The sequence below is a fragment of the Squalius cephalus genome (assembly GCF_949319135.1).
Source record: "Squalius cephalus genome assembly, chromosome: 11".
In the NCBI taxonomy this organism is placed as follows: Eukaryota; Metazoa; Chordata; class Actinopteri; order Cypriniformes; family Leuciscidae; genus Squalius; species Squalius cephalus.
The window spans coordinates 3,543,130-3,562,910 of record NC_137132.1 but is presented as its reverse complement, the minus strand read 5'-3'; the positions used below and the strand labels follow the sequence as shown (position 1 = coordinate 3,562,910).

Here is a 19,781-nt window from a genome sequence, read left to right as displayed (position 1 = left end):
TTGGTCCCTGTTAAATGTGAATTATTAACCAGGTTTCTCTATAACACACACACACACACACACCTGTGCTATACATCTCATCAATCACGCACACACACACACACAGGTTTCAGTGTTGTTTTCTCAAATCGGTCAAAGTTCAATAACAGTCGTGGTATCATAATGGCTCATGAACAATGAGTCTGTTTTCCACTTCCTCGTGTTTTATGAAGTCACTGTATCGCTCGTCTCTTCCTGTTTCCCAGTTATCGCTCGTTAACTTCCGTCACATCACTCTGATCGTTCACATCCCCGAATCACATCACTCTTTCTGTTGTGGTCAGGTTTCTATTTAATTAATTACACTGTTTGAGTGAGGAAATGTGACTTTGGGGTTAAATATGATCCATGATCCATAATGGAAATATATTTCGCAAAAAGAAAAAGCCTAATTAGTAAATAAGGCTTTGTTTTGCTTTTTTTGTTCAATTAAATAATATAGACCACTGTTCAAAAGTCTGGGGTCAGTAAGATTTTTAGGATACACTTTATTTTAAGGTGTCATTGTTACAGTGTAATTATATATCTAAGTACTGAGTAATATTAATTAACATCATGTACTTACTATAGGGTTAGGGTTTGGTTGAGGGTTAGTTGCATGTAATTATGCATAATTTACTGTTATTACTATAGTAAGTACATGTAACATAAAATAAAGTGTTACCGATTTTTTTTTTTTTTTTTTGTGAAAGAACAATGACTTTTTATTTATGCATTTAATTGATCAAAAGTGACAGTAAAGACATTTATAATGTTACAAAAGATGCTATTTCAAATAAATGCTGTTCTTTTAGAACTTTCTATTCATCAAAGAATCCTGAAAAATAAAATGAATCACAGTTTCCACAAAAATATGAATATTGATACTAATCATAAATGTTTCTTGAGCATCAAATCATCATATTATACTGATTTCTGAAGGATCACGTGACACTGAAGACTGGAGTAATGATGCTGAAAATTCAGCTTTGATCACAGGAATAAATTACACTTTAACATATATTCACATAGACAACAGATATTTTAAATTGTTATAATATTTCACTGTTTTTACTGTATTTTTGATTAAAACAATGGTGAACATAAGCGACTTCTTTCAAAAACATTACAAAATTTGACCAACTATAGTGTACTTTCTAATTGAATTCTCAAAACCCCTCATGCTGTGTCTGTTCACCGCTGATGAGGGTGTAAATGTGTGTGTGAAATCAAGAAATCAATGTCCCTGAATTAAGAGATTAGAGTCATCTGAAAAGAACGCCTGTCTGTCTCCCGTTCCCCAGTTTTCTGTTTTGGGGAGGGTTGGCTTTTTCAGGGTTACTGACCTAAAGCCAATATTAACACAGTGACACCCGGCCCCCCATCACTGCTGTCTTACATATAGACTGACAACCGCGTTCAAGAGCCACAATTTCAGAAGAAACGTAACAAGCTAATTATTATTGTTTACTAGGTCACATAGTCCACTGAGAGCCTAACAGGTGCGTACAAATCTTAATTCATCGTAATAATGATCAGTAGCAGATTCTGTATGTTATATGTATGTATATATGTCACTTACAATTAATAAAGACCATAAATTTACAGTGAAATCAAGGTTATTTCATATGATTATGGACTATACGTATTCTGTATAACATAATTGAATTGAAAGTCCTGGTATGTTTTCTTTGAAAAGCTTTATATTGGTGTTTCTTAACATGTTCCTAACATAGTTAACTAACACTAAAACCATTAAAACATTTATTTGCATGAAATAACTAAACAGAGAAACAAAAAAAAAAAATGAAATTTGTGCAGTTTTTTTGCAATGGCTTTTTTGGCTCTACGCACCTAAAGCAAAAGGATTTTTTTTTTTATCCATTTGGAGTGCAACAATTTCCCTATTATATTTGCTGGAAATAACATTTAACTGAAATAAAATGAATAAAAAATAAAATAAGAAATAAAATAATCTTATTTTATAATTTTATGGATGTTATTGCCAAAAAGCACCACGGTTTGCTTATATTTCACAAGAGTTTGAAGTCCAGCGTTTGACCCATCATGAGTAGAACTGAATCTGAACGCTCTTTAATGCTATTGATAATTCTGTTTAGAGTCACTCCTGAAGAAGTGGTTCTTTATGCAACACATGGGTCAAGAAACCCTAAAACACGTTACTGAGATGTTAACAGATATGAATGTGTTGCACATCATTTTGAATAATGGGAAAGAGTTGAAGACATTGTGTGTAATATCTAATTGTGATGGATGTTTGGGGCTTCAGGAACACTTACTTCACATTTCTTTATCAAGGCAAGACACTTCAGGCAAAACCAGTGCATGCACCAAACCTCACTATTTTTTATTGAGGGTTTGTTCATCTATAATTCACCTGGTGAATTATTTTTTTTATTTTTTTTTGTCTGTTGACAGTATTTTCTAATAAAATAGAGATATCTAAATAAAAAATCCCTTGAAAAATGACTAATATGTCAACATAACGAAACAAGAATTATGATGTCCAGTGTTTAGATTTCAGTTCTCAAGATGTATGCAAATTAATGCATATTTATTCATTAGAAAATGCCTCATTTGCATATTTAAACACATAATCTTGCACTGTCCTAATGTACTGTGATCAAGCAACTGAGGAAGTATGTTGATATCTATAGTTAAAATGTGTATCCTATTCACCTGTGGTGTCTTTCCTTAAAAATAAGGTTTCCAAATCTGTGTTCTGGTGCTTCAGAGATCCCAGAGACCAATATACTGATCTGAAGAAGCATGGAGAGCACTATATAGCCCCAAAAACACGTTTTTGCTGAACCTATCCATTGAAAAACCTTCATTTTAAGAGTGTACGCATGCTTATCTGTCCAAACTGAGTGAGTTTGTGCCTCATAAATATCGTCTTCCTCTCTTTCAGGATGGCAAAACCAACAAAAAGTGATTTAACCTAAAATCTTAAAACCTAAAACCGGTTCTAAGTTTCTCAAACCCGACGAAAAGTGATTTAACGTAAAAACTCAGAACCTAAAAAAGGTTGAGGAAGTATGTTGATATATATAGTTAAAATGTGTATCCTATTCACCTGTGGTGTCTTTCCTTAAAATAAGGTTTCCAAATCTGTGTTCTGGTCTTTCAAAGATCCCAGAGACCAATATACTGATCTGAAGAAGCATGGAGAGCCCTATATAGCCCAAAAAACACGTGTTTGCTGAACCTATCCATTGAAGAACCTTCATTTTAAGAGTGTGCGCATGCTTATCTGTCCAAACTGAGTGAGTTTGTGCCTGTTAGTTTGACTTCAGATGACGCAAACTCTGAATCAACACGCACCAATGCTGTACTTATCCAAATGTCATAATCATTGGTTAACAAACAAGTGTTCATTACTTCAGTGAGCTCATTGTTTCTGCATTACATTGTTTAAATTAATAGCTTTTTCGCTAACTGTGATTAGAATATGTACATTTCTGAAACACTTAGACAGTCTCCTCTGATAACAGAGTCTAAACTGTAATGTGGACTCGTGTGTTTTCTGTAAAGCTGCTGTGATATGATGTGTGTTCCCGTGTTTTAGGATGGCATCGACGGTCTTTCAGCTGATCGGGCTGTTTCTGGGCCTCGTCGCCTGGTGTTTGGAGTCCAGCTGCACGAACTCGGCGGTGTGGAAGAAACGCAGTCACGCAGAAGCGGTCTTGACCTCCAGCTCGTACTTCGAAGGACTGTGGATATCGTGTGCGTCGACCTCTAACGGAGCCATTCAATGCCAGAGGTTCAAGACCGTCCTGGGCCTTGCAGGTGAGCTAACCCTCGTCTCCATGTCCACACCATCCATCCTGAACACACTGTGAGGTTAAAGTGATAGTTCACGCAAAACTGAAGATTCTGTCAGTAATTACTCTCCCTCATGTTGTTCCAACCCCGTAAGACTTTCGTTCATCTTCAGAACACAAATGAAGATATTTTTGATGAAATCTGAGAGCTGTCTCACTTCTCCATAGGCTTCTCTGTAATCGAGATCTGCCGGCCCAGAAAGTTAATAAAGACAATGTTTAAAATACTCCAAGTCACTACAGCGGCTCAACCTTTAGTTTATCAAGCGAAGAGAATACTTTTTGTGTGCAAAAAAACTATAATACCGACTTTATTCAACTATTCATTGTGAGTTCACTTAGTGTAACAGCGCAGCGCTTCTGGGTTGGCTCACTATTGGCCGACTCTGGTCATGTGTGTGATGCATGTGATGCTGGCCAATAGTGAGCCTCCATTCTCTAAAACAAAAGAAGGCTTTGTTAAACAAAAGTCTTACGGGGTTGGAGCAACTTGAGGGTGAGTAATTACTGACAGAATTTTCATTTTTGGGTGAACTATCCCTTTATAATAAGTGAGTCCCAAAGCATAGTATGTTAAAGACTATGCCAGAAGTCCTCGGATGGTCTACTATTCTCGAAGTGTGGATCCGTGCTCACTATAACAGCTAATATTACCCACAGTCCATTGCGCTTTGGAGGAAGAACTACAAACACGAGTAAAAAGTGTAAAAACTACAAAAATGCTGGATGTGCTTGAACGACAGTGAGAGGTTTAGCTAAAGGTTTGAGTGCTTAAGTTTAACCTGATAAAAAATATTGATTTAATGTTATCCGTGTCATATTTCATCTGTAATAACAATGTGGACTTTTATAAAGATCCGTTTGGCCAATAACTTTTAAATGCATCGTAATGCATGAATATGAGGAGAGTCTCTGCATGAAAGACCCGCGACTGAAGATCAACGTGATTCTGCATTTCTGTCCGATGCAGTAGGGAAGTTAAATGTGGAGGATTTTATCTTTGACAAGCTGATTGACAGGTCAGTTTACTGTGAAAGGATGATTGACAGGTCAGTTAACTGTGATAGGATGATTGACAGGCCATTTTACTGTGAAAGGATGATTGACAGGTCAGTTTACTGTGATAGGATGATTGACAGGTCAGTTTACTGTGAAAGGATGATTGACAGGTCAGTTTACTGTGATGGGATGATTGACAGGCCAGTTTACTGTGATGGGATGATTTTACTGTGATGGGATGATTGACAGGCCAGTTTACTGTGATGGGATGATTTTACTGTGATGGGATGATTGACAGGCCAGTTTACTGTGATGGGATGATTGACAGGCCAGTTTACTGTGATGGGATGATTGACAGGTCAGTTTACTGTGATAGGATGATTGACAGGTCAGTTTACTGTGATGGGATGATTGACAGGCCATTTTACTGTGATGGGATGATTGACAGGTCAGTTTACTGTGAAAGGATGATTGACAGGTCAGTTTACTGTGATAGGATGATTGACAGGTCAGTTTACTGTGAAAGGATGATTGACAGGTCAGTTTACTGTGATAGGATGATTGACAGGCCATTTTACTGTGAAAGGATGATTGACAGGTCAGTTTACTGTGATAGGATGATTGACAGGTCAGTTTACTGTGATAGGATGATTGACAGGTCAGTTTACTGTGATGGGATGATTGACAGGCCAGTTTACTGTGATGGGATGATTGACAGGTCAGTTTACTGTGATGGGATGATTGACAGGCCAGTTTACTGTGATGGGATGATTTTACTGTGATGGGATGATTGACAGGCCAGTTTACTGTGATGGGATGATTTTACTGTGATGGGATGATTGACAGGCCAGTTTACTGTGATGGGATGATTGACAGGCCAGTTTACTGTGATGGGATGATTGACAGGTCAGTTTACTGTGATAGGATGATTGACAGGTCAGTTTACTGTGATGGGATGATTGACAGGCCATTTTACTGTGATGGGATGATTTTACTGTGATGGGATGATTGACAGGCCAGTTTACTGTGATGGGATGATTGACAGGCCAGTTTACTGTGATGGGATGATTGACAGGCCAGTTTACTGTGATAGGATGATTGACAGGTCAGTTTACTGTGATGGGATGATTGACAGGTCAGTTTACTGTGATAGGATGATTGACAGGTCAGTTTACTGTGATGGGATGATTGACAGGCCAGTTTACTGTGATGGGATGATTGACAGGCCAGTTTACTGTGATGGGATGATTGACAGGCCATTTTACTGTGATGGGATGATTTTACTGTGATGGGATGATTGACAGGCCAGTTTACTGTGATGGGATGATTGACAGGCCAGTTTACTGTGATGGGATGATTTTACTGTGATGGGATGATTGACAGGCCAGTTTACTGTGATGGGATGATTGACAGGCCAGTTTACTGTGATGGGATGATTGACAGGTCAGTTTACTGTGATGGGATGATTGACAGGTCAGTTTACTGTGATGGGATGATTTTACTGTGATGGGATGATTGACAGGCCAGTTTACTGTGATGGGATGATTTTACTGTGATGGGATGATTGACAGGCCAGTTTACTGTGATGGGATGATTGACAGGCCAGTTTACTGTGATAGGATGATTGACAGGTCAGTTTACTGTGATGGGATGATTGACAGGTCAGTTTACTGTGAAAGGATGATTGACTGGTCAGTTTACTGTGATAGGATGATTGACAGGTCAGTTTACTGTGATGGGATGATTGACAGGTCAGTTAACTGTGATGGGATGATTGACAGGCCAGTTTACTGTGATAGGATGATTGACAGGTCAGTTTACTGTGATGGGATGATTGACAGAGAGCAACCGTTAAAGATGCAATTGTATGACGTGATAGTATGTCCCAAAGCTTGTCGACTCTTCTGTTACACACTCAAAAGTATCTACTTTTTCTTTAAAAAAAAAGAGTACATATTTTCAGTGCGTAGTATAAGTAGGCGGATTGAGACGCGGCCTTGATGTGGCCTTCGCTCGCGTTACACCACACTGATGTTGGTTTCAGCGATACAGTATCATGACGGGTTTACTGCAACGCTGTGACTCAATCCTGTGACAAAACCAGGTTAAGCTAGTCATAAAAACTCATAAAACACTCACACACACCTTTCCTCTAGAATACTGCACATGTAGTTTCTACAGACGTGCCTCAAACCTGTGCTTGACTGCAGTTTAACTGAGGACTGCTGGGCAGAATTCAATTCTTTTCAGTTCACTTGTTGGAATTTGATTCGGCCACACCCACAGTATTTTATTTTATTTTTATTTCAAATGAAAGGTTACAGACATTAACAGTGAGAAGAACATAAATAAAACAAAACAAGAGGGGGTATACAGACATCATAAGAGAATGAATTTTGCTACACAAATCAATACAATATTACATTTTGTCAATATGAACAATGAAAGGTTCCTTACAACAGACTCTAGGATATTATATGTTTTAGGAAGGGGAATTTACTTAAAGGAATCTGTTAAATAATATATATAAATACATAGTGTTATTGGTGGTAACTATTAAAATTCAATTATTAAATTAAAGCTGAAATAAAATAGAAATGAAATAATAATAAAAAAAAATATTGGTTCATGAAATACTTAAACTTAAAAACTTAGAACATAAAAAAAGTTCTTAAACCTACCCAAAAAATTTCTTAAAATTAAAAACTTATAACCTAAAAAAGATTCTAATGTTTTAAACCTAGCAAAAAGTTCTTTACCCTAAAATATTAGAACCTAAAAAAGGTTATTAAAGTTAAAACTAAAGCTGAAATAACAATAAATCAATACTAAATAAAGAAAAATGGCAAAGGTCCACTTACTAAAATGTGAGCTGATATTAATATTAATACAAAATATGAATAAGTACTATATATATAAATAACACTGAACTGATCTGTAAGGCATATAGGACCTTCTTAAACTGTCTTGATAACCCTTTCCCAGTCTTTTCCAGCTACTCTAGACGAAACGTGTCCAGACAAACACCAAACACAGCTCGTTCAGAATCACAGGGTTTCTGTGTGTTTCCTTTGACCCTGTCACACACACCAAAGCCCCAGTGTGACCTTATGAAAGGTCAGAGGCCTCAGAACTCAAACTTTTCTCCCATAAGTCACATGTCACTTCCTATACTGACTTCCTTTGTCTTCATGGTGTTATCTAGTAAAAGCAATATAGGAGGGACCTGAGTTTATGGTTTTATGACTGTGATCATGAATCTATAACACACTGACACACTCAAACACACTCTCACCCTTGGACGGCGCTGGGATCGGTGTTTAATCTGTCTGCTGGTGTGGTTTGTGTTGGACTTGATCATGTCGACTGGGATTCAGCTGTTGGGCTTCTTGATGTGTTTGTTGGGCTGGTTGCTCTCCTTCATGTCGTTGGTGAATGATTCGTGGAAATCGTCGACGTTTGCGGACCAGCTGATCACGTCTGTGTGGTACGATCAGAACCTGTGGCAGTCGTGTGCCGAGGGAAGCACCGGCGTCAGAAACTGCAAGCAGTTTGAGTCCATGCTCTCTCTATCTGGTAACACACACACACACACACACACACACACAAGAGTTTGTGTTGTTCATATTGCTTGAAAAGTGTTGTGGTGGTTTGATACAAGCACTGGTCATGTTTCACCACAAAATCAAAAAAATAGATTTTGCATGATGTATGATGGGATTGCTTTTATATTTTTGATTTGCAATTTAAAATATATTATTTAAAAGGATTACTATTTATATATATATATCGGGACACATAAATAATCTGGTGCTGTTCGTCAGTTTTTGATTCATTTTTTCCCCCGCATTTTTTCCCTCATTGGAATGGTAGGAAACTTGGTAAAGGTTAAAGGTTAAATGGTTCTGAAAAAATAGTCACACTTGTTTTGTTCGCGGTCAAAAATGCCGCATTGGAAACGAATGTGAGAGGAATTTCCTCTAGTGGAAGCGTTTGGTACTGCAGCCGAACAACATCTCACTGAAAGCTCATTTTTTGAGATATCAGGCTTACATTTTGAACACAACTTGTTTAGATTTATGGCTTTGATTTTTCTTTTAGAGTAAAACATGTTTTTGAAAATAAATAAAATTTGAAAATGCTATTTTTGTACATTTTTCATAACAATAAATGTAACGTTTTATAACTTGTTTTCCAAGTTCATTTTTTAAAACTTGTTTCACTCCAGCAATAATCTGGCTAGTGTCGTCTTTGAAAAGAGATCAAACTGAAGTCTGTCGCTCTGAAGCGTTCAAGATTTACCACAGTTTAAGTTGGAAATGTAATGTTCAGGTCTATGATCAAAAAGTGAATAAATGGAGTATAAATACAGCGAAATATAACTTAGTACCATAAAATCCCCTAAAAATACAAAATATTAAATAAAAAACATCATTGAACTAAAATATAGTACAATCATTTAATTGAAATAATACACATTCTGTCATTTTTTGACCGACACGCGAGCAGTAACAGAGGGTTTAATATAATTTATTTAAAAGAATCATAAAGGTCTTTAGCATAGGCTTCATTTTCATGTAAAATCATGTTTTGTCATTTCTTTTATTTTTTAATGTGTTTTTTAAAGAAGTCTCTTCTGCTCACCGACGCTGCATTTTCAATAAAAAATGCAGTAAAAACTGTGAAATATTCTTACAATATAAAATGTGAATATATAGTAAAGTGTAATTTATTCCTGTGATCAAAGCTGAATCAGCATCATTACTCCAGTCTTCAGTGTCACATGATCCTTCAGAAATCACTCTAATATGAGGATTTGATGATCAAGAAACATTTATGATTATTATCAGTGTTGAAAACAGTTCATATTTCTGTGGAAACTGTGATAAGTTTTATTTTTCAGGATTCTTTGATGAATAGAAAGTACAAAAGAACAGCATTTATTTGAAATAGAATATTTTTTATGTCACTTTTGATCAATTTAATGTGTCCTTGATGAATAAAAGCATTAATTTCTTTCTTTTTTTAAAAAATCTGACCCCAATCCTTTGAACGGTGGTGTATTTCAAATTGAAAGAAAAACATAAGAAAACAAAACCTGTTTTGACATAATAGAAAACATGTTTACAATGAAAAAACAGTACAACAAATACTATCACAACATATGGAAATATATATATATATATATATATATAATAGTATGGTACTATATTTTATTTGTTTTAAAACATTTTATTTTATTTTAAAACATAAATACAAATCAGAAGAAGGATATTTTTAGAATCTTTTGTGCATGAACTATGGTAGCACTAAGGTTTGTTGTACATGTATATGATATTTGAACATGACGCAATCTCATAGCATATGTTGAATAAGTAGTGTATCAATATATAGGTTAGGGTTATATATATATATATACATAAATACACTACTTTAACATTATTCAGCGTATGCTATGAGATTGCGTCATGTTCAACAAACCTTAGTGCTACCATAGTTCATGCACAAAAGATTCTAAAAATATCCTTTTACCTAACAAATAAAATATTTGTATTCATTCATGTGTAACTGATGTGATGTTGTTCAGGATACATCCAGGCGTGTCGCGCCCTGATGATCATCGCTCTGGTTCTGGGTTTGCTGTCCGTCATTCTGGCCACGATGGGACTGAAGTGCACTAAACTGGGCAGCACGTCTGAGGAGGCCAAGGGCAAGATCAGCCTCACAGCTGGAGTGATGTTCATCCTGTCAGGTGATCACACACACACACACACACACACACACACACACACACACACACACACACACACACACACACACACACGCACACTCACTCACTCACTCACTCACACTCACTCACTCTCACTCACTCACTCACTCACTCACACTCACTCTCACTCGCTCACTCACTCACTCACTCACTCACTCACTCACACTCGCTCACTCACTCACTCACTCACTCACTCACACTCGCTCGCTCGCTCACTCACTCACACTCACTCACTCTCACTCACTCACTCACACTCACTCACTCACTCACTCACTCACTCACACACACACACTCACTCACTCACTCACTCACTCACTCACTCACACACTCACTCACTCACTCACTCTCTCATTTACTCAATCACTCACTCACTCACTCACTCACTCACTCACTCACTCACTCACTCACTCACTCACTCACTCACTCACTCACACACACACACACACACTCACTCACTCACTCACTCACTCACTCACTCACTCACAAACACTCACTACTCACTCACACACACTCACTCATTCACACACACACACACACACACTCACTACTCACTCACACACACACACACACACACACACACACACACACACACTGTTGAATCATATAAACGCTTCATGTTCTCATCTGTTCTCTCTGTTAGGTGTGTGTGTTATGGTGGCGGTTTCGTGGTACGCCGCTCGAGTCGTTCAGGAGTTTAATGATCCGTTCTACGGAGCCACGAAGTGAGTCGAAGATTAATTTACATATTTAACCCTGTAAACCTGACATATGAAATAATAGTCTGATTATTTTAATTATACAGTTTTAGCCTTTTAAACCTAAAAGTGTGTGTATGTGTTTTTGTTGAGGATCATATTTGAGGCATCATGCTTTTATGGCTCATATAGTGAGAATATGGATGAAAAACACCTCAGTTTTATTCAGAGGACAAAACTGAGCAAGAAATGTGTTATAAGATGATATTTAATAAGCTTAATTTTATGATCAAATCACTGTAGTTTTAAACATGCAATGCAATGATGATTGAGAGATGAAGAAATAAACCAAACCTGGATAATCAAGTAAACCTGCTTTAGTCAGGTGTTTATCTTGAAATATTACCAGCAATATTAAAGTTATTCTAATGTTTACTTTATAAAAATCAATAAAGATTTCATGGCAAAAAGAACACATATATTTTTACATTACTTTAACCCAGTGGTTCCCAATTCCAGTCCTCGTGACCCACTGCTCTGCACATTTTGTATGTCTCTCTTATTTGACACACACAGATCAGTTCATGGAGTCTCTCCTAATGAGCTGATGATCTGGTTCAGGTGTGTTAAATAAGGGAGACATACAAAATGTGCAGAGCAGCGGTCCCGAGGACTGGAATTGGGAACCACTGCTTTAACCCATCAAAATAAGTTGAATTTAAAAAAGTTAAAATTTTACATTTTAAAAGTTAAATTTTTTAAAGGCAGTTTAATGTAATTTAAGTTGAAATTAAGTTTATTGTACTTTTTTACAATTTTACAATGTGTGTGTGTGTGTGTGTGTGTGCAGGTATGAGCTGGGTGTGGGTCTGTATCTGGGATGGGCCGCAGGAGCTCTGGCTATATTAGGAGGAGGAATCCTGTGTACGTCATTCAAGAGTTCAGCGCCACAAACACGGTGAGTCTCCACAACACAGATCTCAGTTCAGTTCAGTTCAATTCAATTCAGTTCAATTCAATTCAGTTCAATTCAGTTCAATTCAATTCAGTTCAGTTCAGTTCAGTTCAATTCCGTTCAATTCCATTCAATTCAGTTCAATTCCGTTCAATTCCATTCAATTCAGTTCAATTCAGTTCAATTCCATTCAATTCAGTTCAATTCAGTTCAATGCAGTTCAGTTCAATTCAGTTCAATTCAATTCAGTTCAGTTCAATTCAGTTCAATTCAGTTCAATTCAGTTCAGTTCAGTTCAATTCCGTTCAATTCCGTTCAATTCAGTTCAATTCAGTTCAATTCAGTTCAGTTCAATTCAATTCAGTTCAATTCAGTTCAATTCAATTCAGTTCAGTTCAATTCAGTTCAGTTCAGTTCAATTCAATTAAATTCCGTTCAGTTTAATTCAGTTAAATTCAGTTCAGTTCAATTCAGTTCAGTTTGGTTCAATTCAGTTCAGTTCAGTTTAATTCAATTCAATTCAATTTAGTTCAGTTCAGTTCAATTCCGTTCAATTCCGTTCAATTCAGTTCAATTCAGTTCAATGCAGTTCAGTTCAATTCAGTTCAATTCAATTCAGTTCAGTTCAGTTTAATTCAGTTCAATTCATTTCAGTTCAGTTCAATTCCGGTCAATTCAGTTCAATTCAGTTCAATTCAGTTCAGTTCAGTTCAGTTCAGTTCAATTCAGTTCTATTCAGTTCAGTTCAGTTCAGTTTAATTCAGTTCAATTCAGTTCAGTTCAATTCAGTTCAGTTCAGCTCAATTCAAAATGTGCTTTAGTGGCATGACAATTGTTTTAATGTATTGCCAAAGCATTTCCAATCATCATACATGTACATATACATACATTAAAAAAGGGAAGTGGAACAATTAATCAACACCTCAGAATTCTATGAACATTTTAGAATTCGGTGTGTGTGTGTGTGTCTCTCTCTCTCTCTCTCTCTCTCTCTCTCTCTCTCTATCTCTCAATTCAATTCAATGCTTTATTGGCATGACAGATTGTACATTGTATTGAAATTAGAACAAATTGGAACAAGTGTGGAAAAACAGGGGTGGGAGATAAATAAATAAATGAATAAATAATTAAGTAAAATATAGTATGTACTTTCAGTGGTGTGTGTGTGTGTGTGTGTATAATAAAACAAACAAACAGAACATTAATCTCTCTCTCTCTCTCTCTCTCTCTCTCTCTCTCTCTCTCTCTCTCTCTCTCTCCCTCTCTCTCTCTCTCTCTCTTTCTCTCCCTCTCTCTCTCTCCCTCTCTCTCTCTCTCAGGGCTCAGACTTATAACTACAGTGCTTCACAGCCGCAGAAGATCTACAAATCAGCGCCGTCAGATAACACACTCTCCAAAGCTTACGTCTGAGAGGATTCTTTTACCTTCACCTTTTTTTCTTTCTTTTTTTGTACATGGTCTTAAAACTCGGCCTTATGTAATTCCCTGGCGTTCTTGAAAGTGGTATTGCCCTCATAGTCATGTTATATACATCACCGCTTTACACCGTTTAGGGTCAGATTTTTATGCATTTATTTGATCAGAAACACATTAGAAGAGTAACATTGTGAAATATTATCTCAGTTTAAATATAACTGTTCTTATTGTGCATGGTTCATCAGTGTTGATTTCATCATAATCTTGTATCAGAATGTAATGTTTTTCTCATTTTTGGCTGATGTCAGCAAAATATCAATCAGACTTTACATCCTCAGATCAATTCCCTGCTGTACATTTGTTTTTTTCATTAAATCTCATGTTTCATGTTGACTTTAATACTTTTATGTCATGTGAATTGTCATGCTTATGTGGATCATTTTAGTTTGTTATATAAATGTTACATCATCTGTTCTGGTGTTTTGAAAAGCTCGTCGGAAATTGCTGTTATGTGTGTGTTTCATGTGAATAAAACAGTTCTGTGAAGCTTTGCAATTGTGCAAACAGTGTTTTATTTAATGTTTTGCAGTTATCAGTGTGAAAACTGTATATTTTTTAGTGTGCAGATTGTACAAAAAACAAACGTTAAAAAAGTTGACTTTGTCCCTGCAACTGAGATTTACTCCTTTCTGATAGACCTTGAATCGGATATGACAATAAACTTTAATAAAACAATAGATTTATAACTCTTATCTTGATATCTCTTGAAAATTCATGCATATCAGACAATGAACAAATAAATGCAAAATCTATTATTTCAGTCAAAAGCTACAGAATGGGACCAACACTCTGTTCTTCATAGACAAAAATATAAAAACTTACAAAACTGCATAAGATTAACTCTAAACTCTCGAACTAAACAAGAATATAAAAAATAGTTAACTGTTTATACCCTGAAAATACTTTGTGATCAAAGTTTATTGGAGATTCACAATACAATTAAAGGGGTGGTATAATAATGCCCTATTCACAAGATGTAAAATAAGTCCCCAGAGTGTGTGTGTGAAGTTTTAGCTGTAAATACCCCACAGATATTTTTATATAGCATGTTAAAGTTGTCACTTTTTGAGGGTATTTTTTTTACAGTCTATGGCAAAAATGCACCGTTTTTGTGTGTGTTCCTTTAAATGCAAATGAGCTGCTGCTCCCGGCACAGGGGGGCGGAGCTTCAAGAGCTTGTGTCCTTAAAGGGGGGGTGAAATGCTCATTTTCACTCAATCTCCTGTTAATCTTGAGTACCTATAGAGTAATATTGCATCCTTCATATCTCCAAAAAGTCTTTTGTTTTATTAAATTTTTAACAGAAAGATAGACTGTACCGAGTCTTTCCGGAAAAAAAACGAGCGGCTGGCGGCGGGCCGTGTGGGCGAAGCTAAAGCTGTGCTAACGCGCCAAGCTAGTGACAACACACAGAGACATTTGTTCAACAAACAGTTTTACTCACCGTCCGGTTCCAACGCACGACCGCGAACCTTTATCATTGTGACTGCTCGATCCTTAAGCATTAGACGATCTGCAAATCCGTCGATATGGGCTTTGTTTATAAAACAATCATCGTCGAAATGCAGGGAACAAACAGTCTAACAGTTACACTACTCCGTTTATGCTCAGGAAAACAAACTCCATCCACGGGTTCCTTAACGCTGGGTTCTTTGGGAATCTGTGCAGGGTTGTCTTGCCCTGGCAACCAAAAACACACTTCTTTGGTGACATTGACTTCCCAAAAGCCGGGCAGGGCGCTTTGATGGCGAACTGCTTTCACTCTCTTGCTCTGGTCTACGAGTGCGCGCGCGGCCGCGATCTTACCGGAGAAGTGCCCTTAGGACCCATATAAGGAAATTCCGCCCTATCTTACGTAAGACAGAGCCATACTCGAAAAAAGCTTTCCGAAACTTGTGACAAACCGGAAGGAGTATTTTTGGAACAAAAATTAGTACAACTTAGTTTTTGAAACTTTGTCCATGTTTAGCATGGGAATCCAACTCTTTACCAGTGTAAAAAACTCAGTATGCATGAAATAGCATTTCACCCCCCCTTTAAAGTTTCAAAAACTTTTAGCCTTTTATGTTCAAACCAGAGTCAGACAATGATCGAGAGACTCAAGAACAACGTTTAGAAGCAACAGGACATTTCTGAACGGTTAGTTGATGAATTTATGAAGCTGATGTGTAGTTATCTTCTAGTCATTGATTAGCATATTCTGTCATGATAATCTATAAATCGTGTTCAGGGGGCGGGGTTTATGTAAATTCTAGGGTTGGTGATGTCACTAACCCGGGAGGAATGTGGTGTAGTCTCTACCAGCCGTTTGTTGTAGTCCTTAAAAAGCGATTTCTGTAAAAGCAAATATCTCCCTTTGCTTTGAGCTTTGAGCGTCGTAACTTTGCAGATGTTGTTTATGCCCAAACAGCAACATTACACACTAACTAAAGTTAGAAAAGTCAAATCATAATCAACCACCCCTTTAAATTAAAATTCTCACCCTATGTTTTGTAACTGTTGAAAACTTGACAAAAAACTCTTAACTCACACTCTAAAATAAACCCTATTTCTAAGTCTCTACACTCTGTTTCTACATTGTTACTCTCTATACATCATGTATTTGCTCTTTTCGTTTACTAATGAGTCATGAAGGCTTCAAATAAAGTTTGATTTTCGAAGGGACAACATCCCGGAAAACGGAAAACATGCGGTCGTGACGTCAAACGCCCGCGACGGCGCAGCAGGAAACGTCTGTTGAGCCAAAATGGCGTCCGTGATCCTTCAGTCTGGAGTGGGTTAGCGTGAAACCTGTCCGAATAAACCTCAAATGACACGGTTCGGCTCTTATTAGACGGATTAATTATTTTTTATCATTAAGAAGAATCCATCTAAACTAGCGAGGACACGTTTAGATGCTGTGAGGTAAAGTAAACCTGCTGTTTATTAAAAGTGAAAGTCAAGTGCAGCGATTAGCTGCTGCAGATCTGATATGGCTCATTAAAATAACTGAACAACACAACAACTACTGATTATTCATTAATAATGACGCCGTTCATAATCAGATTACACATTCTGCGGTTTATGTATTGTGTTCTCGGAAGGCGCTGTGACAAATCATCAGTTTTAATTGATAGCAAATCTGTCAGAGATCTGTCAGTTCTGTCTCGTATTATTGTTTATATTTTCCATTTATCCTGATTTATGAGTCAACTGTCTTACGTTATTTCAGCACACGTGATTCAGCATCATATCCTGCTGCTGGAATGACATGGCAGATCTCATCATCTGATTCATATTAACCCTGTGTGATTGATTATTACTTATTGTCATAAATATCTGATCCAACGACTCATATCAACCACGCGTGATCAAATAACTCTGCTCTTGAAATAAGTCTTGAGCAGATTCATGAAAATACATAATGAACTTGCACATGTATAGGACAATACTCTTTGAATGTGCATTAATGATCTGTCAAGTATTATTAATGTAATAATTTTAATGAAAGTTTATATATATATATATATATATATATATATATATATATATATATATATATATATATATATATATTAACTGTAAATAAAAAGTTTTTATTTAAATGAAAATCAGAAATTATTGATTGAAAATAAATAAACTAAAACTGAAATGAAAATGAGATATTAAAAACAAAAAACTAATAAAATGAAAAAAGCACAAAACGAAATGACAATTTTTTTTAAACTAAAATTAACATAAAAACAGAAATATCTAAAAGCTAATTCAAAATATTGATAAAACAAAAAATGAAACCTGAAAAACAGTGTCCTTCGCATGAGGATGATCATGTTTGGGAGTCTGTGGCATCTAAAAGATGGTTTAGCGTGATTATCTGTGATCTGTGTGTTTATTAAAGTAATTTCAGATCAAACTATGAACACAAATATTTCATTTTCCTGTGTTTGATTTTGAGTTACTTCCTCCTGAGTTGAGGAGAGATCTTCCTCTTTTCCCTGTGGGCTGAACGTGCACTGAATTAAGAAACACTCGTGTGTGTGTGTGTGTGTGTGTGTGTGTGTGCAGGAGGAGATGGCTGGACGTGGAGTCGGGTGTTTGTGGAAACGTCATGTTGTGGAGCAGCTGAAGCAGAGAGACAGAGTTCAGCGTCAGGCCTTTGAGGAGATCATACACCAGTGTAAGACAGACTCACTCTTTCGTTCTCTCTTTCTTTCTAGTTATATATATATATATATTCCTGCTAAATGTTGCACACCCTGTGTTTGTCTCCAGATAACCGGTTGTTGGAGAGGTCTGATCTTCAGGTTGTTTTTTCTGAACGTCTCCAGACCGACAAGTATGAGCATCAGAACAGACACGACCTCAGGTATATTACATCTGTGGTAACATTAAGGAGGATTAATAATGTGTGTAGCGAGAAGAACATTACATGGGGAGGAAACAATAATCAATATGAAAAAGGAACATGAGCAGAAGTTGACAGAGAAATGAAGATCTCACTGAGGCCCGTTTACACCTGGTGTTAAGATGCGTTTCGGTCGATCAGATCACAAGTAGAGGAGAGAGACACCTGGTGTTTTAATCCGTCTCTTTTGTCCACTTTCACACACTTCTGTCCTGATTTCTTCGAGGGGAGGGTCTTAGCCTGGGAAAACCCAGACAACTTCCGGCAAATTCAGATTTGCTCGAGAAGTAGTCTGGCAAAGAGCTCATTCAAGCCCATTTCCATGGCCGAGAAATCGCGGCACCAATCAGAAACATTGAGGCGGGCTTTACAAGATGACGATCGCTCTGATTGGTTTTTGGTCTATCCAATTGCGTCCAGAGGCATTTGAGCGACGTCCGTTCAACTTTTAAATGCATTATTATATTCAAATTGCAAACACATGAGGACAGTCTCCATGAAAGACCCACTGGCAGATGAACGTGCTACTACATTTCTCTCCGAAACGGTAGGAAATTAAATTAGATTTAATAGAGGATTTTAACTGTGACAAGATGATTGACAGGGCAGTTTACGTGACAGGACGCACGCGACAGATCCGTCCGATAAAGATGATGAAGTAGTATGTCCCAAAGCTTGCCTACTTTTTTGCTACACATTCAAAAGTAAATACCTTTTCTTCACAAAAAGAGTACATACTTTTATGGCGTAGTGTAACTTAGGCGAATTGGGACGCAGCATATGGCTTTACACGATGAAGATCGCTCTGATTGGTTTTAGGAGTTTTAGGTCTATCCAATTGCGCACAGAGGCATTTGAGCGACGTCCGTTGGTGACGCCCCTTTGGAAATGAGTTATTAAAGTCCCCGTGAACCGGAAGTTGCAAACGACTTTTCTCCAGTGTTGTGACGTATTTCCCAGTGAAAAGGAATATTGAACAGAGGGCAGGGTTTTACTCTAGCGCTCCTCCTCTCCATCTCTGCTCATAGCAGACTAACGGTTTGAGGGGAGTGGTTAAGCGTTGCCCAAACCAATTCCTCAAACCTACGTCATCAGAGAAGGTCCTCCAATGCAGAGGGGAGGGGCATTTTCAGATTTTGATTAAAGATTACCATGGTAAAAAAAATTTTTTTTAAATATTTTCTTGCACGGATTAATTGTTCACCACAAGACTAGTAATATGCGCTAACAAAGTAAATAGGGTCAATTTTGATTTCATGGGGACTTTAATGAAGCTTTGCCAGACCATAACTCAGTTACTACTGAGAATGGTCTGGTTTTAACCAGGCTAGGAGGGTCTATGAACAGGTAAATGTTTGGGTTTCTTAAGATCTTTCGATCTAATGGACAAAATAAGCTCTTGAATTTACATATGAACACGACCAGAGACGACAGAGAAACACACTGAGAACATCAGCTTTAGTTTCTGCTCTGACACACACGAGATCAGCCGAACGCTGTGAGTGTGTGTTAGACATCAGGAGTGATGAGATCAGACGAACGCTGTGAGTGTGTGTTAGACATCAGGAGTGAAGAGATCAGACGAACGCTGTGAGTGTGTGTTAGACATCAGGAATGACGAGATCAGCCGAACGCTGTG

At 37.1% G+C, this 19,781-nt stretch overlaps 2 protein-coding genes across 5 annotated transcripts in view; both read left to right on the top strand.

The window, feature by feature from the left end:
• Positions 1–1,362: 1,362 nt before the first annotated feature.
• Positions 1,363–14,449, top strand: cldn15lb (claudin 15-like b). The gene is made up of 6 exons (XM_079886673.1): positions 1,363–1,520; positions 3,608–3,828; positions 10,450–10,614; positions 11,273–11,354; positions 12,178–12,285; positions 13,602–14,449. The coding sequence occupies exons 2-6, from the start codon at positions 3,609–3,611 to the stop codon at positions 13,690–13,692; spliced, it is 666 nt and encodes a 221-aa protein (XP_079742799.1). The 5' UTR covers positions 1,363–1,520; position 3,608; the 3' UTR covers positions 13,693–14,449.
• Positions 14,450–16,496: 2,047 nt separating this feature from the next.
• The window catches only part of atg16l1 (ATG16 autophagy related 16-like 1), a 28,795-nt gene continuing 25,510 nt past the window's right edge, over positions 16,497–19,781 (top strand). For 3 of the 4 annotated variants that reach the window (XM_079885377.1, XM_079885375.1, XM_079885374.1), the window contains exons 1-3: positions 16,523–16,662; positions 17,803–17,914; positions 18,010–18,103. In XM_079885377.1, the coding sequence (XP_079741503.1) occupies positions 17,809–17,914; positions 18,010–18,103 (200 nt within the window). In that variant the 5' untranslated portion in view covers positions 16,523–16,662; positions 17,803–17,808. Of the gene's footprint in view, positions 16,663–17,802; positions 17,915–18,009; positions 18,104–19,781 lie in introns of all 4 variants that reach the window. The other variant, XM_079885376.1, reaches the window with a different exon arrangement.